This window comes from Anabrus simplex, chromosome 12, assembly GCF_040414725.1.
Source record: "Anabrus simplex isolate iqAnaSimp1 chromosome 12, ASM4041472v1, whole genome shotgun sequence".
Lineage (NCBI taxonomy): Eukaryota > Metazoa > Arthropoda > Insecta > Orthoptera > Tettigoniidae > Anabrus > Anabrus simplex.
Genome location: NC_090276.1, coordinates 59,805,402 through 59,833,289, shown reverse-complemented (window position 1 = coordinate 59,833,289; position 27,888 = coordinate 59,805,402). Strand labels below are relative to the sequence as shown.

The window sequence follows — 27,888 nt, the reverse complement described above, 5'->3', positions numbered from 1 at the left end:
TTATCTCAGAAACGGCTCGTTTGCGGACCCATGTTTACTAAGACTGTTTTCCTTCTAGTATCGTGTACTTACAGTCGTTTCAATTTGCGCTGTTAATAATGATACACCCTGTAAATGCAGCATTTTAAAATAGAATTTTATCTTAAGAGACTAAGAGAGAGAGAGCTAAATACAGAACCATTAGTACAGAAGATACAGAAAATAAGACTGAGATGGTTCGGACATGTAAAAATATCGGGAAAGGAACGGGTAGCAAGAAGAGAATTGGAAAGAGAAGTTAAGGGAAAGATACCAGTTGGAAGACCGAGAAGAAGGTGGATGGATCAGATTTGGAAGGACATTAGAGAAGCTGGATTGGATGTGGCGGAAGTAATGGAGCAGGAAAAGTGGAAGGACGGTAATTAGTGGAGGAGGCTTCTTAACCACACCCGGGCGAGTGGAGTGGGACATTGATGATGATGATGATGATGATGAGACCAAAAGTAGCTACGTACCAAAGTATTTGGCTACGATATAGGTACTTACAGCCTTAATTCACCACCTAAACAGCCCCACTTTTTCCCCAAAGTAATAGCAGGAACAGGATCAGGAGATTTGAGGTTCATTTTCTTCCTGAAATCAGTGTATTTAAAAACATCATTATCGTCATTTACAAAAAATAAAAAATAAAAAAACAGCTTCAGATAAACATTGGAAAAGCAAACAGTACTACAAAGAGAGTGCAATATGTAATACAACACATTATTTTTCCTAAAAGCAGCTTGGTTTTATTGAGGATTCAAATACACCATGTTATGCCCCAATCCTTTTGCTACAATACCCTGTTTTCCAACATAATCTCTGTTCAATGCCACGGCCTTACGCCACCGTGATGTGAGGGCCTGTATGCCTGCATAGTACCAATCAACTGGTCGATGTTGGAGCCAACATCGTGCAGCATCGATAACTTCTCCACCATCCACGTAGAGCATCCTTCATTGGGACAAACAGATGGGAGTCAGAAGGTGCGAGATCGCCTCGCCCAATGAGTCACCATGCTTTTGTCCACTGCCAGGTCTCCATAGATATTCTGCAAGTGCTGATGAATATCTGTGATGCCCTGGTTTTCTGCCAAGAGAAACTCAATACATGCTCTCTGTTTGGCATGCACCTCTGTCACAGATGCCATTTTGAAGGCTCTGTGCCTCTTATAATGGGCTTCTGATAAGTTCACCTGCATACACCCCAGCGTCAGTGGGTAGGGTCTGACACATCCCACTCTGATGAGTTTAGTGTCAGACCTAAGACGAAACGCTGGTTAATAGAGCAAACTCATGAAAAGCCTTACATCTGATCTGTTTTTAAGGCTAGTTATAGCGCTGCCACAAATCGGAAATTAATGAGATCTATGAGATGAAGCAGGAACATTCAAAGATGTCCCAAAAAAAAAAAAAAAAATGTGTTGCATTATACATTGAACGTATATAAAACAACTTATATCAAATTAAGGGTTCATCATTACTGTATTCAATAAACTTTATACATAAAATGTATTTTTCATAAAAGGAATGAAAATAATCTATGAGGATTGGTGTATAAGTCATGGCAGTTATTCTTTTTTGCACAAATGCCGGATCTACCAGACAAATGGAAATATTTGGATGGGAGTGAGGAGTGTAAGGTGCAGGGGAATGTATGTATAATGGGTGTAGGATATAAAGCAAAATAACTTGTGCTATGTAATGCTCGTTCTCAGAGAGTACAGTAACCTTTACGGTAAACCCTCAAGCAGTCCCCTAGGTTGTCAACGAAGCGGGGAAACGTCGAATACCAGTCACCTCACCACGTGTGTATTTTGCAATCTCATGTTTCACAGCTTTGGCGATGTCTTCTCATGTCGCAAACAGTCTCCCACACAATGGTTCTTTCACTTTGGTGACGAGGTCAAAATCGCACAGAGACAAGTCTGGTGAGCGTGAAGGATGTTCCAGTACTTCCCTTTCCCGGCACTGACTCCCTCCGTACAGCCTCTGCTGTATGAGGTCTGCCTTTGTCATGGAGAAGAATGCCACTGTTTCGGCTTGTAACTCAAGTATCCATCTTCTGTCCACGTCCATGCAGTGGGTAATTACTGCACGTGACACACCAGTCCAGAAATTAACAAATCTTCAGGAGCGTAGCATGTCACCGCTTGTTTCAGCTTCCACAAGCTCTCTACAACATACATTCAATGGCATTGCGACTGTGACAAACAGCCAGCTTGATTTTGGACCCAGAGACCTACCCCAGACTATTGTAACATTGTCAACTCGCCTCCGCCGCATTCGTCATTTTCCACTGCTTTCTTCTTGCACACTGCCACAGCTATGGGACTACTGTCTGCCGATTAACTGCATCAAACCTGGATGACGTCACCAACTCATCAACTCTACACTCTTCGTGGACATTCTCGGCGTTTCTAGTGCCGTGTGTCATGATTTCCCTTGTACCTCTCCTCTCCAACTGGCCTATATAAGCAGCACTCTTTGCATATTACTATGTTTTTGAGTAGTTACACTCTATCATTATCGACAAGAGGGAAGTGGATCTCTAATGTGCTGTTGGAATTTATGTGAAGATGAACATTATTTTGTCAATATGCTCAAAAACCTTCTATAATTCTGTGCTTTAAATATTTTTCTACTTTGAAGATCTCTATACTCAACCTCTGGACTGGTAACTTCATTCTCTTGGGTCTAAGTGCATCTCTGCTGTATCGACTGTTTTCTAGAACTTGTCATTTGCCATAACGCTCTATTCGGGTTAAGTTTTATGCTATGCCTGGACTTGGTAATTTAAAATGTTGTTCTTTGGTTGACTCTCCTATTCACTTGTTTTTCTTATTTCCATAATATCTCTATTACTCATTGTACAGTTGGTTGGGAAACATCTGTGCTGTTTCATGTGCCTGTTTGTTTATTCTATTCAGATAAAATCTAAGTCATGTTTACATAACTAACATCTGTAAAATATATTGTGTAATGTGTTCTGATCTTAGTGTCTTTGTATTTTCCTAACTTATCATACTTATTGCTATTTAATTCTTCCCCCTTTGTACCATCCACAGTTATCCTCTCATTGTCCAGCACATTGTGAACATGTCTCTTCCACGGTCACCTTTAATAATAATAATAATAATAATAATAATAATAATAATAATAATAATAATAATAATAATAATAATAATAATAATAATAATAATAATAATAATAATAATAATAATACTGGCTATAAACCACCATCTCTATGCTCTGAGCGAAAGGACGGCACACTGGCGACATCAAATGAAGAAAATTGCAGCATTCTGGCAGATTACTTCAAGAATTTGCTTAATTGCTCTAAACCTCAAAGCGCCATTGAGACCAAGGAACCCTTACTCAGGTACCCAGATTCCAGACCACCCGACAGAGATGAAATCAAGCGCCTCATTGCCCGTCTCAAAAATAACAAAGCGCCGGGGGAAGACTCAGTAGTAGCAGAACTATGGAAATATGCCCCCAGAGGAATCACTTGATATCTTGCAAAAGCAAATAGAAGAAATTTGGAACAAGGAGACCCTACCCGAAGATTGGAAAATAGCTTTGATCCATCCATTACACAAAAAAGGCAGCATGAAGAATATCAACAACTATAGAGGAATATCTTTGCTACCCGTGACTTACAAAATTCTATCACTTGCCATCCTGGAGCGTTTGGAAGCACAACTCGAACATCAAATAGGTGAATACCAAGGAGGGTTCAGAAAAGGTCGCTCAACAGCTGAACAGATCCAAAATCTCAAAACGATCATCAGATATTGTATGCTAAGGTCCAAGCAGTATGTGTCTGTCTTTGTGGACTTTAAGAAAGCGTACGACTCCACTGACCGGGAAGTCCTGCTAAACATCTTAAATGAATTTGGAGTTGATTTGAAACTGCTGGCATTAATTAGAGCCACCCTGACCGATACAAAATCCAAGGTGAAGTTCCACGGATGTCTCTCGCATTCCTTTGACATCAAAACAGGAGTCCGACAAGGTGATGGGCTATTCCCGATACTCTTCAACTGTGTTCTTGAAAAGATCATCAGAACCTGGCGGGTGAGATTACAGGAAACCAACTACAGTCCATTGAGAATAGGAACCAAATCCAAGGGGATCGCAACAGACTGCTTAGCATTTGCCGATGATATTGCTGTTCTCTCAAACGACATAGAAACCGCTAGAGCTCAAGTTGAAATTTTAAAGGAAATTGCCGAACAAACTGGTTTGCAGATATCGTTTGAGAAAACAGAAGTAATGACTAACATCAAAGAGGCTCCACCAAAACTCCATACAAAATACGGGGACATCACCCGAGTAGACAAATTTAATTACCTGGGTGAGATCATGAAAAATGGTCTGGACAAAGAAGCACTTCAGGAACGAGTACGCAAACTGGAAATAGCCTACCAAACATCCCGCACAATCTACAACAAAAAATGCCTTTCCCAAAACACCAAGATACGTCACTATGAAACAGTTCTGAAGCCAGTAGTTCTATGTGCAGCTGAAACCCTGTCTCTAAATGCCAACAAAGGACTCCTTGAAGAACTGGAGAAAAGAGAATGCAAAATTGTGAGAGGAATCTTGGGATCAAAGTACAGAAATGGAATCCATCAAAAGAGATCCAACAAGGAAGTCTACAGCAAAATAGAGAAAATTACCGACACAATCAGAAAAAGACGGGCACGATTTTACGGTCATCTGAAAAGACTGGACGGACGAAAGTTAACTAAAGAAATCTTTCACTTTTTTGATTCAAACCCCAAAACCACAATTCCCTGGTTTAGAAATACCAAAGAAGACCTGCAAATGCTACATATCTCGGCTGAAGATGCCCTTAACAGAGATCTCTTCCGCAAGAAAATATTGACGAACGGGCTAAAACGAGACGAGCAGCCGAAGAGAAGACACTGTGCCCCTTGGACAGAGGAGCGTAAGCAGGCCCACTCACAAAGAATGAGGGAAATTTGGGCTCTAAAGAAGGCCAAGTTCAGTGTCAAATGCAACAAGACTTAACGTGGTCCTTGATGGCCCCAGCGAATTATATATACATATAAAATAATAATAATAATAATAATAATAATAATAATAATAATAATAATAATAATAATAATAATAATACCAACCCACCACACTACCAAAAGAGCTAATCAATCTGATTCTTTGAAATACTAATAGCCTTATCATTGCCAGACAATGTGAAATTTTGTTATCAACCTAACCTGAACTTGTCTTGTCACAACTTTGTTATGGTTTGCAAACTTAACATGTTCTTATTGACTTTCATCATATGTACATGTAATATATTTGCTTGTGTGTATTATTACAGCGTGTTGTCACATCACTCTGACAATAGCAAATTTCAAGAAGGGAGCTGAATTATTTACACAAAGCTAACACCACCGTAAACTGGGGTTACTTTGTGACAGTTTTCACGATTTCTTCAATATAATCAGAATAATATAATTATATATTAAGGTTTTTCTATATTGTCGTATGCTTCCATCCTTTATTCATGTCTTGGAATAATTTTTACTTGTGTATTTGCATTTAATCACTTATAATTTCAAGAACAACTTGTCACAATGTTACCCCGTTAGGTGGGGTTACTTTGTGACACCATCTTTTTACCATTGTATTTCCAAGTTTGGTGCAGATGTCACAAAGTTACCCCCATTAAGTCGTTACTTAAGACTCTGGCTAAATATAAAAGGAGAATTTCTTTCATAACCATGATAAGACAACACACTGTATATTTTTTAAACCCTCAGATATAACCACTGCACCATTCAAGAGTGAATAGTTTACAAACTGTTTACTTTTTCGCTGTGTTTTGTGAGTTCTGGAAAGTCATAGATTTCAAGTTTTCTCCTTTGTATGGTTGGACTAATTTTACACCATATTTTGTCATCTGCATACTATATTTCATCCTTGATATCCGCCCACTTCACGGTGCTATCCATAGCACTGACAACTGCACCTTGATACCCGCCCACTTCACGGTGCTCTCCATAGCACTGACAACTGCACCTTGATTGTATACTATCGTTACGATTCCTGGACAGTACAGTTACGCGTGTCGCAACAATCTTATCATCGGATTCCAAGAAACGATTTTCACGAATAGGAAGTTCTTCAGAGTCAGAATTAAATTCTTCTTCATGCAATGAGTTGTCTTTTGACTCAGTACAGATGCCATCTTTGTCATTTTTACTTGAATTCTCGCTTCGGGTGTGTTTAGTGTTCTTTGAGGGACAGTTCCCTTTGGTGCCACTACAGCTAGGAATCTCATCTACAGTGTCCAAATCTGAAGCTGTCATACCTCTTCCAGATGGCAAATCTATGCATCTCCCCTTTCTTCAGCCATTATTTGTTACCTTACCTCTTTTGAGATTCAGGTGTTCAATGAAACTTACTTACAGCTTGTTTCACAGTGTCACCTTCCACATCCATTGCCCTGTTATATATGTGCTTCAGCACTTCTTCCTGGCTTACAGGGCAAATACTACATTTCCTGTAACAAGAACGTAGATTATTCAGACCATATTCAACTAGTTCTCAATTAGATCTTAACAAGAGATGGACATTCTTGCTTCAGTATAGTCGAACATCGTTTTCAGACTCCACATTACTAAAAAGAGGCAATTTTAGAACACTGGGTTTACTTTATGGCAGAGTCATTGTTGTCACAAAGTTACCCCTTAAACTTCTCCTCTTTTTTTTATTTTAACATAATTAAATGAAAGAAAGCTCAAAGCGACATGAGATTCGCGCATTTTTATCAGGAAACATGAAATTAAGATTTCCACTAACTTTGATGTGTGTACCTCATTAACGTTTTCTGTCGCTGACAAAAGTTTCCCGCTATTCACAAAATCACTTGCTCAGTACAATACAACAAAAGGCTCTCTGTTGCCAACAGTCCAACACTTAGGACATTATCATTGTATCCACAGGTAGCAGCATTATTGAGGTGTGAAAACATATAGCGTTCATTGTCAGACCATCGATGCATATCCCGCGAAATATGAAATTATTATTTGGCGCGCACCTGTCACAAAGTAACCCCTGCAGTCACAAAGTAACCCCGGTTTACGGCATAGAATATGGTTACAGTAATACAGAAATATATAACATTAAATTGAGTGAGGGTGAGAAAGAATGTGTATTTCCTTAATTCCTCACTTTGCTTGAAAACCAACTTAATTCTAAATATCTTGACTGATCATTTACTTGAGTAGGGAAATCCCCATTATTGATACTTAACAATGAGATTAGTTTGTAGATGTTTATATGTCTCATGATTTTAATATTTAACTAGTCAAGTTGGCAGCAGTGATGAGGCATTGAAAAAAGAGAATAGGGCGGTGATATTTGAATTTTGACATATAGCCCTACCTGGCGAGAACTATACCACCATACACAAGCATCAATATTATTAATGTATAGTTACATTACTTATGGTGTACTTACACTGCTCTTGGACTAAATGCTATAGGTGTTAGTCCAGGAGGACTTGACAGACCTCCCACAGAACTTCCAATAACTACATCCACACCCCACTTATTAGTGTATACAGGAACTACTGCAACAGCTGACGCACAGTTCAATACTAATAAACAGTCATATCTGTAAAGTAATGAACAAATTGTTAGTAAGAATAAGGACTGTAATAAGGGCAGTGTTGCAAACTCATTTTATACTATGGCCCTTTAAACCACTCAGAAAATCATTTTATTTACTCTCTAAGTCCCTACTCAAGAGAAAATTTTATGTCATCACCATCATCATCATCATCATCATCATCATCATCATCATCATCATCATCGTCATTTAACTGTCTCCAATTTTCCGGGTGCGGTGCAAGAGAGCTCTCCACTTATGTCTATGCAAGTACACTACTTCTTTTTCTTCTTCTTCAACTTTACGCAATTCCACTCCTCTTCCTTGCAGATCACCTTTTTACTTGGGAGATCCCTCGTGTCCTTGGTCTGCCGCTAGGTCGCTTTCCCTCCAGATCTTTGTCAAACCATTTCCCTGCTACCCTCTTCACATCCATCCTCTTCAAGTGACCAAATCATCTCAATGTTGCTAGAATTTCGCTGAGTGGTTTCACTTGGATGTCTTCGCGGACCTTTTCATTCCGGATCTTATCTCATCTCATTTTCTGCAGCACTGACCTCGGGAATTTCATTTCCACAGCCTGGAGTCTGCTGTTATCCCCTCTGTTGATAGTGCAAGTCTCCAGACTGTATGTTGTTATTGGTACAAAGTAGGCCTGATACAAAGTTTTCTTAGATATTAAAGGAATTTGGCTATGCCAGAGGAGGACATAATAGAACTCCCTCAGAATTTCCTATAACTACATGCACACCCCACTTATCAGTGTATACAGGAACTACTGGATCAGCTGACACACAGTCCAATACTAGTAAACAGGTACCCTCTTCGGAGGCAGCCCTACCCAGGTAGTGGCACCCCTGCCTATGTGAGTCACAGAGCACACTAACCCAGTGTGTAGCATCTGGTACAAGCCCCAGCTCAGTGTTACGAGTGAAGACCTCAATGGCATCTACTGCGAAGAAGTTGGACTTCAGTAAGGTGAAGATGGCGGAAGGGGCAGCCCAGTACTTGGGGATTAATATGAGTACAACCTGCAGAGAAACATCCTCTCTAGTGTAAGGCTTAGAGGCCAGAGACATTGGAATTGCTTTCAAACCTAAAAAGAACCTCAGATACAATTGTATGTAAATAAATAAAATACTGTATATAAGAGTAAGAACAATGAACAAGAACACTAAAAGAAAAAGAAAAAAAAAAAAAAAAAAAAGGCAGCCAACAGAGATTAAATGTACGAGGGTTGATTCAGAAGTCATGGCAATGTTATTTTATTTTATTTCCAAAAAATGTGCCACCAAATGTACATCTGAAAGTATATTATATGAACTTTGTAATGTCACCAGCAGATGGGGTATGGGTTGTTCCGGCCGTGATCGTGCTCTCTATGTCAGTTTGATGACTGCAGTGCATAATGGAAGTACCTATGGTCGAACAGTCTTCGTAGATCTTTATCTATCTTATTCCCAAAGTGAAGTAGCAATTGCAAGGAAAATTCTTTGCCAACAAACACATTAAACAAGCATTTTGACGTGACATAGTGCACATTGACAAATCTCATGTAACATGCGGTATAAAATTCATAATGATCTGTATTGACAAACATTCACATTAATAAGAATTAAAATGAAGGTTCACCTGTTCAATAAAATTTAATATGTCAAATAATTACTTATACACTGGCACCAGTTCCAACCCCAATATGGGTCATCTTCAGCCATTTATAGACTAAAATTGACAATATATAGTGCAAATGTTCAACTAAATACAATCAAATTAACACTTAAAAGTATTTGTGCATAATTATAAATTATTTAGCATATTAAGCAAAAAATTATCTCAGTTTATGATACCATAATTAGTGAATTTAAAGTCCACTAGTTGAATTTGTCATGCGTGACATTGCCATTTATATCAATCTAAAATGATCAGTCCTAATAAGTAAGCACATGAACAGCTTAGCCGTTACACTGTTGTATGAAATTAAAATGACCATCCTGTGTTCTAAACTGATAAAAGTCAGTTGTGCTGAGTAACATATATCGGTAAGAGTTGTGTCAAGTGCAATCCCACCTGTATTTGAACAAGTGTTCATAAGATGAATTAACTTGAAATGCTACAATTAAATTGTTTGATGGAAGGGACCTTGAAAAACCAGAAGAACTTAAGTCAAAATCTTAACTGATGAGATGTTTATCAATAACGTTCATGCTAAGGTCAGTTGTTGTTTGTTCCTGGGTATGTGTGCATAGACTGACATCGTGAAGAGACCTAGGTGTATCAGACTAGCGTATTCAGGAAAACCGGCATGTCACCCTGGCTGAAATGGCTTCCTTACTGAATATGAGCTTTCATTGAGTACAACACATAATGCATGGTGAACTCCGCTACAGAACAGTGTCTGCCAGTGGGTTCCTCGACAGCTGACGCAGGAACTGAAAGAGCGTTGGGTTGACATGTCAAGAGCTGGTCAGGCATTATGAAGAGGAGGGCGAGGATTTTCTAGCTCACAATGACACCGGGGATGAAAGTTAGGTGTACCATTTTCAACTGGAGACAAAACATGCAAGCAAAGAATGGCAACATTTGTCTTCACTGAAACCGAAGAAATTTTGCAGCCAGCTCTCTGCAGGGAAAGTCATGTTGACTTTATTCAGGGACAAGAAGGTCCTCTTCTGTGATGCTATATGCCCCCCACGAACAGCAGTAACTAGTGCCATCTACACCAAATTTCTCAAGTACCATTTGAAACCAGCAATACACACAACGTGAACGGGATTTTCTTGTGCAGGTGTTTTGCTTCAGCATGATAACATCCATCCTCATTTGGTTCGTGCAACCATGAAAACCATCAGTGACCTACGCTTCAAGTGCCTCCCATATCCACCATACTTGCCAGATATGACGCCTTCTCCTTTCCTTATATTTGGTCCATTAAAAGAGCACCTTAGACGGCAGGAGTTCAAATCTGATTAAGACATCCAATTGGTGATACAAGAGGAGCTATAGAGTCAACCAAAATAATTATTATCTTGCGGTATTGAAATACTATCTACCTGATGGTGTAAGCAGTGTTCTCCCTAGGACATTTTTAATGGACGCACTGCCCTGCCATTTTTATATCTGCACGCCTACTAGTTTAGCTGCTGAACAAGCCAAGAAAAATTAATGTTATACATACATTTTTGCTAGCTGCTACCAACAACAGGTTACAGATTCATGAAATTAAAGGACACTGAACATTGTTCTAGTGGTCTGTTTTCTTGTTCAAGGTTGTACCAAATGCAGTAAGTTATCAGCAGTCTGTTCAACAATAATTGAATCTGTGACTTCCAGAACAGCACAAGTCCACCAACCTTACAACTGAGAAAAGCAGTTAACTTTTTGTATAACTCCGTAACTATTTAGTTTATTATACTGATATTTTGTGAGCAGCTAATTAATATATGTATATATAACCTTGTTTCATATCAGGTAAATCCAATGAATGGCTTGAGTGTGAAAAAATGTTTAAAATCTTGTTTTTGTACTGTTTTGAAAGTCATCACATTCAAGTTTGTGCAACTTCTCAACAAGGGAGCCCAAATTAAGTTAGCAAGATACAAATAGTATTTATTTTGACTTAAAATGGGTTTACAATAGTGTGAATAATACATTCATGCTTATAAACTGAGCCCCAGACTTCACTTTCTGAATCAGCATGTTTCTCCTTCTGTGTTCCATATTTCTGCATCAGATTTTCAAAGTATCAGTGATGATGGGTATCAATGGCTGCTACATACTTCTCAATGTCCTTTGCCTTCGGAGCTCATATTGATATGTCATCTTAATAAGCACATTTAAATAACCAATGACTAACAATTTCTGTCAGAACCGAAATGTGACCAGATCACTTGCAGTATTGCTTAAAGTCACACAGTATTTATGGTGCTAAATGATTTCAAATGTAGTCACTTTCCACTGCCCTTGATTACTTGTCAGAGGAACAGATTCTTTCAAAGTGGAGAAGAAGGTTTAGTATCTTTGACCATAGATTGTTCAACATCAACAACGCATACATTACCAGCACTTTGCTATTACTATTACTATCACTCTTCTGGATTATCGCAACCCACTGATTTGGTGTCGTGGTCACAAGGCAGGTATGAGTGGCTTTTTGGTTGGGAACATATGGCGGATGTTGAACATGTGCCGCATTGAAACTCAACCATATAAAATGCATCACCTCTACTAACAATCAGAAGAGCACTGGTTCATGGACTCGTGCTGTTATGAATATCATTGTTTCAATAAAGGATCCCTTTGTTGAGAATTTTGTGCTGTTCTGACGGTCAATGATTTGCCTAGCATAGGATGAATAAACTGATACCAATAACTTGTATAGAGCCAAAAGGTGGAGTTGTGCCGTTTTGGAATTAATTACTTCATTTTATATCATTCATATTTTAAATTTTACATTTTTATTTAACTGCTTTTTCAATACACTGTACCATTAGGCTCACATACCATAAGCCCCATGAAGATTCTATTGCACCTCACAGTCTTTTCATTATTTATTAATAGTGAAGTCTTCCTTAAAGTACTGAAAGGTGGGAAAATATAATTTTCTCTTAGAAGCCAATTTTTCATTTCATTTCATTTCATTTCATTAGGCCTTCCAGAATCTTGGGTCCCCGCACCCACCCCCCAACTACAGGCGTGCCTATCTTTCTATCTATAACTTGATTCGTTACTTGTTTGTTTGCTTCTTTCTTTGATGTTAAACCTTGTTCTATTTACTGTAGATTAACTCTTTAATATACCGGTACTTACCTGTGACACAAATCTCCTATACCTTCCATGGGTTGCAGAGTTCCTGTCGATGATTCTCCCAGCACCAGATATAATAGAGCTGGCTTGTGCTTTTTGAGAGTCAGTTCTATATCCTCCAAAGTGAAAACATCCCCAAAGGGCTTGTCTGTTCTTATAACATATGTTCCTGAAATATTAAAAAAACACTTGAATGTCCTAAAAGCATAAAAAGAGTTAAAAAAACAGCGATGTGCAATTTATATCTTCTTGTAGACAATATGATGCAACAGATACAATGTAGAAAGGGTTTATGACTAGCACAGGGGCTTTTCACCTGGATGGCATAGGATCTTATTCTGACTGATCCTGGAATGGTATTTTCACCGGGAATTTTACAACTTGCTTTATGTAACACTGACACAGGTAGGTCTTATGGCAATGTTGGGATAGGAAAGAGATAGGAGTGGGAAGGAAGTGGCCGTGGCCTTAATTGAGGTACAGTCCCAGCATTTGTCTGGTGAAAATGGCAAACCACGGAAAACCATCTTAAGGGCTACCAACAGAGGGGTTCGAACCCACTATCTCCCAAATGCAAGCTCACAGCTGCGCGCCCCTAACTGCATGGCCAACTCGCTTAGTAACCAGCAAAATGATACGCTACTTTTCTCTTCCACCCAGGCAGGAAAAGAGATCAACACTGGAAAGGCAGGTTTTGTTTTACGTTGCACTGACTCAGATAGGTCTTATGGCAACGATGGGACAGAAAAGGGCTAGGAATGGGAAGGAAGCGGCCGTGGCCTTAATTAAGGTACAGCCGCAGCATTTGCCTAGTGCGAAAATGGGGAAACAACGGAAAACCATCTTCAGGGCTGCCGACAGTGGGGTTCGAACCCACTATCTCCCGAATACTGGATACTGGCCGTGCTTAGGTGACTGCAGCTATCCAGCTCGGTAGGAAAGGCAGTTTTGTATGATGTGGCTGCATAGTGCGCTTGATCTGAATTGTGTCTTAAGAATGCTTGCAGTAGGAGCATATTTCAAACTGTTCTAGAATACTGAGTGTAAGGTATGTAACCTTCAAGTTTTCCTATCTGTCAAAACATGAATACTACACTCATCAAAAATCACTGAACCAATATCATATTATTTAATGTGAAGCTCAGAATAGAAAAAGCAATTAAAATGTACACTTCTTGGTGACTTGGACCCACTATGAAAAGAACATTCAGTATGTGACTAAACCAAACAAATGACGGAAATTTATCTGTCAGAACATCACAAATTTAAGCCAGTTTTCAATGCTGCTGTACTCCACCGGTTTACATTCAAGGAAACATGACAGCAGCAGTGTATGGTCACAACATTCTCTGACCTATAGTAAGTGGTTGTGCAGAAATTTTTGGAAGATGAGTTTACTCTACAAGACAATAACACTGGTCCACATTGTGCAGCAGCTGAGAATGGAGACCTGGAGGGACGTAGGATCTGCAGAATGGACTGGCCAACCTCCACAACTAATAATTCAGGCCCTAAAAGATGCTACCTTTGAGGAGTAGGACCATTTGCCTCAAGAAATGGTCAGTGATTCAGACTGATGATTCCCTGTCACATCCAAGAGTGCCTGAGGATTTGGGAAGTACCAACACATGAGTAGCTTCAATTAAATAATACAGGGATTATAATTTAAGACTTTGTAGCAGAGTACCAAGGAAAAGGAGCACAGGGAAGCGGAGACAGCCAGAGCAGTGTCCGCAACAGCGAGCGGATGTAATTTTCTCAAAGAAGTAAAGTCATTACGGTTATAGAAACTAAACTAAACTGAACTTGCCAGTTATATACATGCTCAGGATAAATAAATAAATAAATAAATAAATAAATAAATAAATAAATAAATAAATAAATAAATAAATAAATAAATAAATAAATAAATAAAGTTTATCCATGATACTGTCGTGAACACTATTCATTAGCCATGCAAAATCTTCTTGAAATGAAATCTGTAGGCGGTGTGTTGTGGACTGAATGAGTCCAATAAGATCGTAAATGTAGTCATTTCGTTGCATTATGTGCTGAGGAATGTAAAATATCAGTTTCCTGAGGTACTCTTCGAAGCAACTTACGTGGACTGACTAGCACTCTTGCCTGTATATCTTCTAACCTCTCCTATGTGAGAGCTGTTCTTCTTTCCATGTGGCGAATCTCTCATATAGATCAATTATTACCGGGCGAGTTGGCCGTGCGTGTAGAGGCGCGCGGCTGTGAGCTTGCATCCGGGAGATAGTAGGTTCGAATCCCACTATCGGCAGCCCTGAAGATGGTTTTCCGTGGTTTCCCATTTTCACACCAAGCAAATGCTGGGGCTGTACCTTAATTAAGGCCACGGCCGCTTCCTTCCAACTCCTAGGCCTTTACTATCCCATCGTCGCCATAAGACCTATCTGTGTCGGTGCGACGTAAAGCCCCTAGCAAAAAAAAAAAAATCAATTATTATTATTATTATTATTATTTCATATGGCAAAACAAGGATACATTATAAATACATATAAATACATATTTCTTAAATATGTAAGTAATTTACAAGTCAGCATTCAAAACTTAATGTCCAGACTTTTCAGCCAGTCCACTGCTTCTGTAGAGGCACTATGTAATTCTTGAACAGATCCATTGAATCTTCTTTTGGAAAGTAGTGAGAGTACCATACATGATGGCTGGTGTGGACAGCAAATCTCTGCTCAAACCACAAAAATGTTGGTTTTTGTGGCTCATTGTATTAAAATAAAGAAATATACTCACTGGATTAAAGCCATTTATATATATTTAACAAAGCCGAGCTTTCAATCAAATTACATTGGCCTTTGTCAGGACATGTGAACGTCTGCCTCAGACAATGAGCAAAGATATTCTTCGAAAGAATGTGGAAGTCAGAAATAAATACAAAACACCACCATGGCACAGTGCGATGCACTCAAGAAACTGTCGACAGAGGGTGGTGAATCAATAACTTCCCTCCCAACCTCCACAGTAAAACGTGACAATCCCCAAGTCCAGTTAGTGGTAGGGCCGTGGATAGTATGGTCGTGACTGTCACATTCTTTCGAAGAATTTCTTTGCTCACTGTTGGAGGCAGACCTTCACATGCCCTGATGAAGGCCAATGTAATTTGGCAGAAAGCTCTGCTTTGTTAAATATATGTAAGTGGCTTTAATACAGTTAGCATATTTATGTATATGTTTGATCGATTGCTTATGTGTCATTATAATCTATCAGTTTCATGTCCGTATTGATACTTGGTATTCACAATCACAAAGAATGGGCACCGTCCACCTAATCAATACTTTATTATGTCTTGTTACTATGCAGTACCGGTTTCGACCTTCACAGAGGTCATGAGATCTAAAGCTAACTTAATATATAATTTAAAAACATTACTAAATCTAATTAAGAATGTCACATGATGAGTGATAATATTAAAATATACAATATATAAAACATACATTGATATAGTGTGTCTTCTGGTTTAAAAAACAAGCGTCGATATTCTATGACCATGTATATGTTACTCATAAAATAAATACAAAATTTAATCCACCTTCTCAATACTTAACAATCATGCGATGTTTATAAAAACATTACAATATACTTTTACAAGGTACTAGTTTCGGTCCTATTAGGACCATCATCAGCCTAGCCAAGATATATATGTGTATACCATAGTCCTAAAACAGAGTCGTGCGCTGAGATGAAAGAATGGACTGGGGATGTGGTGGAATGATATACATATAAAATAGTGAATAAATGAACTGTTGTAGATCTAGCAATGTTATGTTGATCAGTGATAAATAAAATCTTTTGATATATGTCTGATAAAATTACATATTAATCAACAATTATCTCAAAATTGAATAAAATAAGCTCTATTTGACGAATTATCTAGGTTGCACATTTGAAAACTTGGGTTATGCCGGATTTTAAACAATGTCCAATGTTTCTATTGAGTTCTAGAAGATATGAAGTTCAACATTGGTGCAGAGGGAATTATTCTGCGTGATGTCCAATAAGTCCACAACAGAGGTTAAATGTTATTAAAAACTGTTGGACATATCTTGTGATATATTGAACTCTTGCTGTGTTACAAAGGAACAAAGGAATATTCCCAATTCAATATGAACCAAATGAACCTGCAGAAAAGAAAGTTTCAGTTAACGCGAGAAAGAAAATTAATATGAGAGAACGATAATGGCAAAAAAAAAAAGAGAGAGAGAGAACGAAAACATTGAGGACTCACCTTGCGCGTAATGTGAAACAAGCTTGCCAGTGGAGTGCAACTAACAGAGTGAGAACAGCGTAGAGCAGGAGGGAAGGAAGTTAGTGAAGGGAGGAGCATAGAAAGACGTAAGTGGGGAGGAGTAGGGAAATGGGAAGTGGCATAAGGCGGGGTCGGCGGGAGGGAAGATGGTGGTGTTTGTGTTGATGGGAGGACCTTTAATTGACTTAAAGAAAGAATTCTGGTCTGCTGACTTGCTTTTTCTGAAATAAGTGATGAAAATATTTGAATATGAAGAGCGACAACAATCGATAACAATATGACTGTTAACTATTTCGCCAGTGAAATACCATATATTCTGTTGAAATCCTTTCTTTAAACAAAATTTAGAACAGTATCGCATTATTTAAAGAAGTTACTACCTTTGTGATAGGTGGAAGAATTGAATTGCCTGCACTAATATAACCGCTGCCAAAGTCAATCAATCAATCAATACTGATCTGCATTTACGGCAGTCGCCCAGGAGGCAGATTCCCTATCTGTTGTTTTCTTAGCCTTTTCCTAAATGATTTCAAAGAAATCGGAAAATTATCGAACAGCTCCCTTGGTAAATTATTCCAATCCCTAACTCCCCTTCCTATAAATGAATATTTGCCCCAGTTTGTCCTCTTGAATTCCAACTTTATCTTCAAATTGTGATCTTTCCTACTTTTATAAACGCCACTCAAACTTATTCGTCTACTAATGTCATTCCACGCCATCTCCCCGCTGACAGCTCGGAACATACCACTTAAAGTCATATAAATATTAAAGTTTATAATAATCCACCTGTTCAATACATAAAAAGAGATAATGAATTAAATAAAATTAAAGGGACATGTTACATACATACATACATACATACATACATACATACATACATACATACATACATACATTATCATTAAAGACTGTTATGCCTTTCAGCGTTCAGTCTGCAAGCCTCTGAGAATTTACTAAACGTCGCCACAATCCTCGATTTGCAACTAGTGTTGTGGCTTCATTTAGTTCTATAACTCTTATCTTTAAATCGTTAGAAACCGAGTATAACCATCGTCGACTTGGTCTCCCTCTACTTCTCTTAACCTCCATAATAGAGTCCATTATTCTCCTAGGCAACCTATCCTCCTCCATTCGCCTCACATGACCCCACCACCGAAGCCGGTTTATGCGTACAGCTTCATCCATCGAGTTCATTCCTAAATTAGCCTTTATCTCCTCATTCCGAGTACCCTCCTGCCATTGTTCCCACCTGTTTGTACCAGCAATCATTCTTGCTACTTTCATGTCTGTTACTTCTAACTTATTAATAAGATATCCTGAGTCCACCCAGCTTTCGCTCCCATAAAGCAAAGTTGGTCTGAAAACAGACCGATGTAAAGATAGTTTCGTCTGGGAGCTGACTTCCTTCTTACAGAATACTGCTGATTGCAACTGCGAACTCACTGCATTAGCTTTACTACACCTTGATTCAATCTCACTTACTATATTACCATCCTGGGAGAACACATAACCTAAATACTTGAACTTATCGACCTGTTCTAGCTTTGTATCACCAATCTGACATTCAATTCCGTTGAATTTCTTACCTACCGACATTAATTTAGTCGATGATATAGATGTTGATTCCCATAGGGAATCTGAAATATTTGTCCCGAATGAGTAAATTTATAACACCAATATAAATGAGAGTACATAGCAAATATTTCAAATATTTCAATTCCCTATGGGAATCAACATCTATATCATCTGATGGCCAAGCAGGCATCGGTTTTTGGTAATGAGACAAAGTCTCTTAGTGCATTGGCACTGCCGGTGGCTCCAAGTAGCCTACGCAGTGGCCTCCACGGTGTGCACTAGCCAGCGTATTGGTAGGTGTGCTAGGTACCAACTGACGAGCCCACTCTAGCACGCGAGGGCGAAACGCTGGCAACCAAGAATGAGTTAGCTGGAAAATTTATAATGTCCAATAACGGACCATTTATATTGGTGTTATAAATTTACTCATTCGGGACAAATATTTCAGATTCCCTATGGGAATCAACATCTATATCATCTGATGGCCAAGCAGGCATCGGTTTTTGGTAATGAGACAAAGTCTCTTAGTGCATTGGCACTGCCTGTGGCTCCAAGTAGCCTACGCAGTGGCCTCCACGGTGTGCACTAGCCAGCGTATTGGTAGGTGTGCTAGGTACCAACTGACGAGCACCCTCTAGCACACGAGGGCGAAACGCTGGCAACTAAGAATGAGTTAGCTGGAAAATTTATAATGTCCAATAACGGACCATTTATATTGGTGTTATAAATTTACTCATTCGGGACAAATATTTCAGATTCCCTATGGGAATCAACATCTATATCATCTGATGGCCAAGCAGGCATCGGTTTTTGGTAGTGAGACAAAGTCTCTTAGTGCATTGGCACTGCCGGTGGCTCCAAGTAGCCTACGCAGTGGCCTCCACGGTGTGCACTAGCCAGCGTATTGGTAGGTGTGCTAGGTACCAACTGACGAGCCCACTCTAGCACGCGAGGGCGAAACGCTGGCAACCAAGAATGAGTTAGCTGGAAAATTTATAATGTCCAATAACGGACCATTTATATTGGTGTTATAAATTTACTCATTCGGGACAAATATTTCAGATTCCCTATGGGAATCAACATCTATATCATCTGATGGCCAAGCAGGTATCGGTTTTTGGTAATGAGACAAAGTCTCTTAGTGCATTGGCACTGCCGGTGGCTCCAAGTAGCCTACGCAGTGGCCTCCACGGTGTGCACTAGCCAGCGTATTGGTAGGTGTGCTAGGTACCAACTGACGAGCACACTCTAGCACGCGAGGGCGAAACGCTCGCAACCAAGAATGAGTTAGCTGGAAAATTTATAATGTCCAATAACGGACCATTTATATTGGTGTTATAAATTTACTCATTCGGGACAAATATTTCAGATTCCCTATGGGAATCAACATCTATATCATCTGATGGCCAAGCAGGCATCGGTTTTTGGTAATGAGACAAAGTCTCTTAGTGCATTGGCACTGCCGGTGGCTCCAAGTAGCCTACGCAGTGGCCCCACGGTGTGCACTAGCCAGCGTATTTGTAGGTGTGCTAGGTACCAACTGACGAGCCCACTCTAGCACACGAGGGCGAAACGCTGGCAACCAAGAATGAGTTAGCTGGAAAATTTATAATGTCCAATAACGGACCATTTATATTGGTGTTATAAATTTACTCATTCGGGACAAATATTTCAGATTCCCTATGGGAATCAACATCTATATCATCTGATGGCCAAGCAGGCATCGGTTTTTGGTAATGAGACAAAGTCTCTTAGTGCATTGGCACTGCCGGTGGCTCCAAGTAGCCTACGCAGTGGCCTCCACGGTGTGCACAAGCCAGCGTATTGGTAGGTGTGCTAGGTACCAACTGACGAGCCCACTCTAGCACGCGAGGGCGAAACGCTGGCAACCAAGAATGAGTTACCTGGAAAATTTATAATGTCCAATAACGGACCATTTATATTGGTGTTATAAATTTACTCATTCGGGACAAATATTTCAGATTCCCTATGGGAATCAACATCTATATCATCTGATGGCCAAGCAGGCATCGGTTTTTGGTAATGAGACAAAGTCTCTTAGTGCATTGGCACTGCCGGTGGCTCCAAGTAGCCTACGCAGTGGCCTCCACGGTGTGCACTAGCCAGCGTATTGGTAGGTGTGCTAGGTACCAACTGACGAGCCCACTCTAGCACGCGAGGGCGAAACGCTGGCAACCAAGAATGAGTTAGCTGGAAAATTTATAATGTCCAAAAACGGACCGTTTATATTGGTGTTATAAATTTACTCATTCGGGACAAATATTTCAGATTCCCTATGGGAATCAACATCTATATCATCTGATGGCCAAGCAGGCATCGGTTTTTGGTAATGAGAGAAAGTCTCTTAGTGCATTGGCACTGCCGGTGGCTCCAAGTAGCCTACGCAGTGGCCTCCACGGTGTGCACTAGCCAGCGTATTGGTAGGTGTGCTAGGTACCAACTGACGAGCCCACTCTAGCACGCGAGGGCGAAACGCTGGCAACCAAGAATGAGTTAGCTGGAAAATTTATAATGTCCAATAACGAACCATTTATATTGGTGTTATAAATTTACTCATTCGGGACAAATATTTCAGATTCCCTATGGGAATCAACATCTATATCATCTGATGGCCAAGCAGGCATCGGTTTTTGGTAATGAGACAAAGTCTCTTAGTTCATTGGCACTGCCGGTGGCTCCAAGTAGCCTACGCAGTGGCCTCCACGGTGTGCACTAGCCAGCGTATTGGTAGGTGTGCTAGGTACCAACTGACAAGCCCACTCTAGCACGCGAGGGCGAAACGCTGGCAACCAAGAATGAGTTAGCTGGAAAATTTATAATGTCCAATAACGGACCATTTATATTGGTGTTATAAATTTACTCATTCGGGACAAATATTTCAGATTCCCTATGGGAATCAACATCTATATCATCTGATGGCCAAGCAGGCATCGGTTTTTGGTAATGAGACAAAGTCTCTTAGTGCATTGGCACTGCCGGTGGCTCCAAGTATCCTACGCAGTGGCCTCCACGGTGTGCACTAGCCAGCGTATTGGTAGGTGTGCTAGGTACCAACTGACGAGCACACTCTAGCACGCGAGGGCGAAATGCTGGCAACCAAGAATGAGTTAGCTGGAAAATTTATAATGTCCAATAACGGACCATTTATATTGGTGTTATAAATTTACTCATTCGGGACAAATATTTCAGATTCCCTATGGGAATCAACATCTATATCATCTGATGGCCAAGCAGGCATCGGTTTTTGGTAATGAGACAAAGTCTCTTAGTGCATTGGCACTGCCGGTGGCTCCAAGTAGCCTACGCAGTGACCTCCACGGTGTGCACTAGCCAGCGTATTGGTAGGTGTGCTAGGTACCAACTGACGAGCCCACTCTAGCACGCGAGGGCGAAACGCTGGCAACCAAGAATGAGTTAGCTGGAAAATTTATAATGTCCAATAACGGACCATTTATATTGGTGTTATAAATTTACTCATTCGGGACAAATACTTCAGATTCCCTATGGGAATCAACATCTATATCATCTGATGGCCAAGCAGGTATCGGTTTTTGGTAATGAGTCAAAGTCTCTTAGTGCATTGGCACTGCCGGTGGCTCCAAGTAGCCTACGCAGTGGCCTCCACGGTGTGCACTAGCCAGCGTATTGGTAGGTGTGCTAGGTACCAACTGACGAGCCCACTCTAGCACGCGAGGGCGAAACGCTGGCAACCAAGAATGAGTTAGCTGGAAAATTTATAATGTCCAATAACGGACCATTTATATTGGTGTTATAAATTTACTCATTCGGGACAAATATTTCAGATTCCCTATGGGAATCAACATCTATATCATCTGATGGCCAAGCAGGCATCGGTTTTTGGTAATGAGACAAAGTCTCTTAGTGCATTGGCACTGCCGGTGGCTCCAAGTAGCCTACGCAGTGGCCTCCACGGTGTGCACTAGCCAGCGTATTTGTAGGTGTGCTAGGTACCAACTGACGAGCCCACTCTAGCACGCGAGGGCGAAACGCTGGCAACCAAGAATGAGTTAGCTGGAAAATTTATAATGTCCAATAACGGACCATTTATATTGGTGTTATAAATTTACTCATTCGGGACAAATATTTCAGATTCCCTATGGGAATCAACATCTATATCATCTGATGGCCAAGCAGGCATCGGTTTTTGGTAATGAGACAAAGTCTCTTAGTGCATTGGCACTGCCGGTGGCTCCAAGTAGCCTACGCAGTGGCCTCCACGGTGTGCACAAGCCAGCGTATTGGTAGGTGTGCTAGGTACCAACTGACGAGCCCACTCTAGCACGCGAGGGCGAAACGCTGGCAACCAAGAATGAGTTAGCTGGAAAATTTATAATGTCCAATAACGGACCATTTATATTGGTGTTATAAATTTACTCATTCGGGACAAATATTTCAGATTCCCTATGGGAATCAACATCTATATCATCTGATGGCCAAGCAGGCATCGGTTTTTGGTAATGAGACAAAGTCTCTTAGTGCATTGGCACTGCCGGTGGCTCCAAGTAGCCTACGCAGTGGCCTCCACGGTGTGCACTAGCCAGCGTATTGGTAGGTGTGCTAGGTACCAACTGACGAGCCCACTCTAGCACGCGAGGGCGAAACGCTGGCAACCAAGAATGAGTTAGCTGGAAAATTTATAATGTCCAATAACGGACCATTTTTATTGGTGTTATCAATTTAGTTTTCGAGAGGCTAATTTTCATACCATACTCATTGCACCTATTTTCAAGTTCCAAGATATTAGACTGCAGGCTTTCGGCACAGTCTGCCATTAAGACCAAGTTGTCAGTATAGGCCAAACTGCTTACTACATTTCCACCTAACTGAATCCCTCCCTGCCATTTTATACCTTTCAGCAGATGATCCATGTAAACTACGAACAGCAAAGGTGAAAGATTACAGCCTTGTCTAACCCCTGTAAGTACCCTGAACCAAGAACTCATTCTACCATCAATTCTCACTGAAGCCCAATTGTCAACATAAATGCTTTTGATTGATTTTAATAATCTACCTTTAATTCCATAGTCCCCCAGTACGGCGAACATCTTTTCCCTCGGTACCCTGTCATATGCTTTCTCTAGATCTACGAAACATAAACACAACTGCCTATTCCTCTTGTAGCATTTTTCAATTACCTGGCGCATACTGAAAATCTGATCCTGACAGCCTCTCTGGTGTCTGAAACCACACTGGTTTTCATCCAACTTCCTCTCAACGAATGATCGTACCCTCCCTTCCAAGATGCCAGTGAATACTTTGCCTGGTATACTAATCAATGAGATACCTCGATAGTTGTTGCAATCCTTCCTGTTCCCTTGCTTATAGATAGGTGCAATTACTGCTTTTGTCCAATCTGAAGGTACCTTACCAACACTCCATGCTAATTTTACTACTCTATGAAGCCATTTCATCCCTGCCTTCCCACTATACTTCACCATTTCAGGTCTAATTTCATCTATTCCTGCTGCCATATGACAATGGAGTTTATTTACTATCCTTTCCACTTCCTCAAGCATAATTTCACCAACATCATTTTCCTCCTCCCCATGAGCTTGGCTGTTTGCAACACCACCATGATGATTTCCTTTTACATTGAGAAGATGTTCAAAATATTCCCTCCACCTCTCCAGTGATTCCCTGGGATCTATTATGAGTTAACCTGAATTACTCAAAACACTGTTCATTTCTTTTTTCCCTCCCTTCCTAAGATTCTTTATTACTGTCCAGAAAGGTTTCCCTGCTGCTTGACCTAGCCTTTCCAGGTTATTACCAAAATCTTCCCATGACTTCTTTTTGGATTCAACAACTATTTGTTTCGCTCTGTTTCTTTCATCTACGTACCAATCCCTGTCTGCCTCGGCCCTTGTTGGAGCCATTTCTGATAAGCCTTCTTTTTACGTTTACAGGCTGCTCTCACTTCATCATTCCACCAAGATGTTCGCCTTTTCCCATCTTTACACACAGTTGTTCCTAGGCATTACCTTGCTGTTTCTACTACAGCATCCCTATATGCCACCCATTCACTTTCTATATCCTGAACCTGCTTACTGTCTACTGTTCGAAACTTCTCACTAATCACATCCATGTACTTCTGTCTAATTTCCTCGTCCTGGAGATTTTCTACCCTTATTCGTTTGCAGACAGATTTCACTTTCTCTACCCTAGGCCTAGAGATACTTAGTTCACAACAGATCAGATAGTGGTCTGTATCATCGAAAAATCCGCGAGAAACTCGTACATTCCAAACAGATTTCCTGAATTCAAAGTCTGTTAAGATATAGTCTATTACGGATCTGGTATCCCTAGCCTCCCATGTGTAGCGGTGAATAGCCTTATGCTTGAAGAATGTATTCGTAACAGCTCAACCCATACTAGCACAGAAGTCCAGCAAACGCTTCCCATTCCCATTAGCTTCCATATCTTCCCCACATTTACCAATCACCCTTTCGTATCCTTCAGTTCTATTCCCAACTCTCGCATTGAAATCGCCCATTAGCACTATTCTATCCTTGCTGTTCACCCTGACCACGATGTCACTCAATGCTTCATAAAACTTGTCAACTTCATCCTCATCTGCACCCTCACATGGTGCATACACGGACACAATTCTTGTCCTAATTCCTCCCACTGACAAATCTATCCACATCAAACGCTCATTTACGTGCCTAACAGAAACTATGTTGCGTGCAATGGTATTCCTGATAAAGAGTCCTACCCCAGACTCTGCCCTTCCCTTTCTAACACCCGTCAAGTACACTTTATTATCTCCTATCTCTTCCTCATCATCTCCCCTTACCCGAATATCACTTACTCCTAGCACATCCAGATGCATCCTCTTTGCTGACTCAGCCAGTTCTACCTTCTTTCTTCCATAAGCCCCATTAATATTGATATCTCCCTATCAAATTCCATTTCGTTCGCCAAGTTGTTTCCAAGGAGTCCCTCGCCTGTCAAATGGGAGTGGGACTCCATTACTCCCATAGGTCCGAGGCTTGCTTAAAGTGTTCTGAGCTCAGTAAATTCATGAAGCAGGATGCTGCCCTACTTGCACATAGTCCAAGTGAGGATCTCTCCTCTAACGGGTTATGGACCACCGGTGAATTGTATAGTCCTAGCCGCCTGAGCACAAGGAGGGCCACGACTCAGAATATGTCCGAGATGCCCACTCCCATTCCATAGCAACTGGTATCCCGACTCTCAGGACCACTTACTAGGCCACTCAGCCGTTGCCCATGGTTCACGAACTAGGACGTGACTACAGTAACCCACAAACATGAACCAGGGACATGTTTCACCCTTTAATTAAGGGCATCTTCAGCCTTTAATCTCAAACTGAAAGTTGTATAACAATTGATTAGGGTACGGTTCAATTCTTTTCAGTACTTCTTTAAAACACTCATATTTGTTCCAAGCCGACAAGAACAGCATCCTGTATTCATCACTGCTTTTATTCTGCGCGGGTTGGTAATACAATCTGGTTATTACAATTGACGATGAGGAAGCCACATGCAGGAATGCAAGTTCGTACTTCAGCAATACACAATAGCGATTGTTGCTCTTTATTTGGATATATAAGTAAATGTCCCTCTGGAGGCATGATGGAGGGTTCCAACACATCGCAATGAACACAACTCTTCTAAAGGGATTTCCAAGTAAGATTTCCGTAAATTCTTATTCCTATTAACGTTACTAAGGTTGGAAGTCATGGGCTTAAATTTTACCTTGTCCAGTCAATGATGTACTTACCAGCAATATCTGCTTCGTTTATAGGACATAATCCATTTATGGCTAATATCACTGTCTCTTTTGGTTCAGCGAGGTTACGCATAGCATATATAGCAGCTTCCACGCCATCATTCTCCAAGGTGGGGATGACCATGGTAAGATCATACCTGGTTTGGAAAATATACCGTACACCATCCTTAATCTGATGTAGTATCTGCACACAACAAAGAAGATCAGAATCAATTTGCAGATGACCTGTTAGTCTGGGGAGAAAAGGAAGAGGATATCCAGGAATGGCTGGATGCATGAGGTGGAACAATATGGAATGAAATTTAATGCCAAAAAGGCAAGATAGTGATAACAAAAATAAGAGACCTACGAGAGAGATAATGCTTGGAGGAGGGACGGCTTAGGAAGGTGGAGAGTTTCAAGTACCTGGAAAGTATCAGAGAGAAAAGTGGAAGAAAAAATAAGGAAGTACCCCGTGAATGTGAATCATTCCCTACCTTTGAATTATCATCACTTGCATCACTTTGTTCTAAATAAAATTTTAAAAAGAATTAGTAATTTATTTTTGAATGTATTGTTATCCCTGCAATGTGCTAACAATGAACTGGGAAGACTTGGGCATAAGGAGACATGAAATTATAAGTGAATTCATGTATCTACTACCATCAGAGTCAAGTAGTAATAATTTCAAATTTCCATTGCAATCTAACAGCAGTGAATTGGATAACTTTTAAAAATTCTCCAGTTTTGTTCAGATTCACCCGAGTTTATGGTTCAAATATCTAGGAACATTGATAAGAGAAGACATGATGTGGCCAAGATGTGAAGACTAGAATTGCAATGGCAGAAGACATCTGACTGAAAGAAAAGGCTCATATGTGAGAATATGAATAGAAGTTTGAAGGAACGACGAGCAAGGTACTTTGTGTGGAATGTGATTCTATATAGTGTGGAGACTTAGGACTTTATTGGAGACTGGAAGTCTTTAAGATGTGGATGTGGTTGAGGTTGGAAAAGATAAATTGGACTGTAAAAGTGAAAAATTGTGAGGTTCTAAAAGAGAGTTGAAGAAATTAGATATGATGATGCTGATGCTTGTAACATCTAGGTCATTGGCCCCTAATGGTATGAAATTAGATGAAATGTAATGATATATTAAAAGTCCAAAATCCTCCACTGACTAAATTCAAAACGTGAGGACGAAGAATGAATGGATGGATATGAATTTAAAACAATCAGTGGATCCGACCCTCACATTCACAGAAACTGACGTAAAACAATAGTATTACTGACAAAGGGACTGCTTCTATCACACAAAACTGAATCGATGATACTTGTAGTCTACAGGGGTCCAAATTCCAAATCATCGACCCCTCATAATGGTACTTATCGCTAGGAAAGTAGAACCATGGTTTTTGTCATGTTGCGGTACTAATCAAAAGTCGCATAGACTTGCGGTATTCCATACATTATGGTACTACTCACAGGAAATGAAATTCACACATGTAACACAGACCTATGTTGTTTCGCACATTGCGGCACCATTTACAGGCAATGCAAACCTATAGTGTTCATCACATACATGTACTAACCACAGACACCTGCACTATCCCATGGTGTTCCTCATATAGTGGGTACTAATGATAGGCAAGCCACAACCATGGTGTTGCTCCTAAAGTGCTACTAATCACAAACCTATTTTGTACCTAACATAGTGGTACTATGCGCAAGTAAAAGCGACCCGTGGTGTTCCCCGCGTGGTGGTACTAATTACAAGTAGTC

The 27,888-nt window shown here is 40.3% G+C and overlaps 1 protein-coding gene across 6 annotated transcripts in view; it reads right to left on the bottom strand.

Annotated features, from left to right (window-relative positions):
• LOC136884144 (alanine--glyoxylate aminotransferase) overlaps positions 1 to 27,888 on the bottom strand; it is a 53,533-nt gene that overhangs the window by 19,114 nt on the left and 6,531 nt on the right. For 5 of the 6 annotated variants that reach the window (XM_068229917.1, XM_068229914.1, XM_067156183.2 and 2 more), the window contains exons 2-5: positions 26,119 to 26,311; positions 12,471 to 12,636; positions 7,515 to 7,670; positions 526 to 612 (exon numbers count right to left, since the gene is read on the bottom strand). In XM_068229917.1, coding sequence (XP_068086018.1) covers positions 526 to 612; positions 7,515 to 7,670; positions 12,471 to 12,636; positions 26,119 to 26,251 — 542 coding nt within the window. In that variant the 5' untranslated portion in view covers positions 26,252 to 26,311. The remainder of the gene's footprint in view (positions 1 to 525; positions 613 to 7,514; positions 7,671 to 12,470; positions 12,637 to 26,118; positions 26,312 to 27,888) is intronic. The other variant, XM_068229916.1, reaches the window with a different exon arrangement.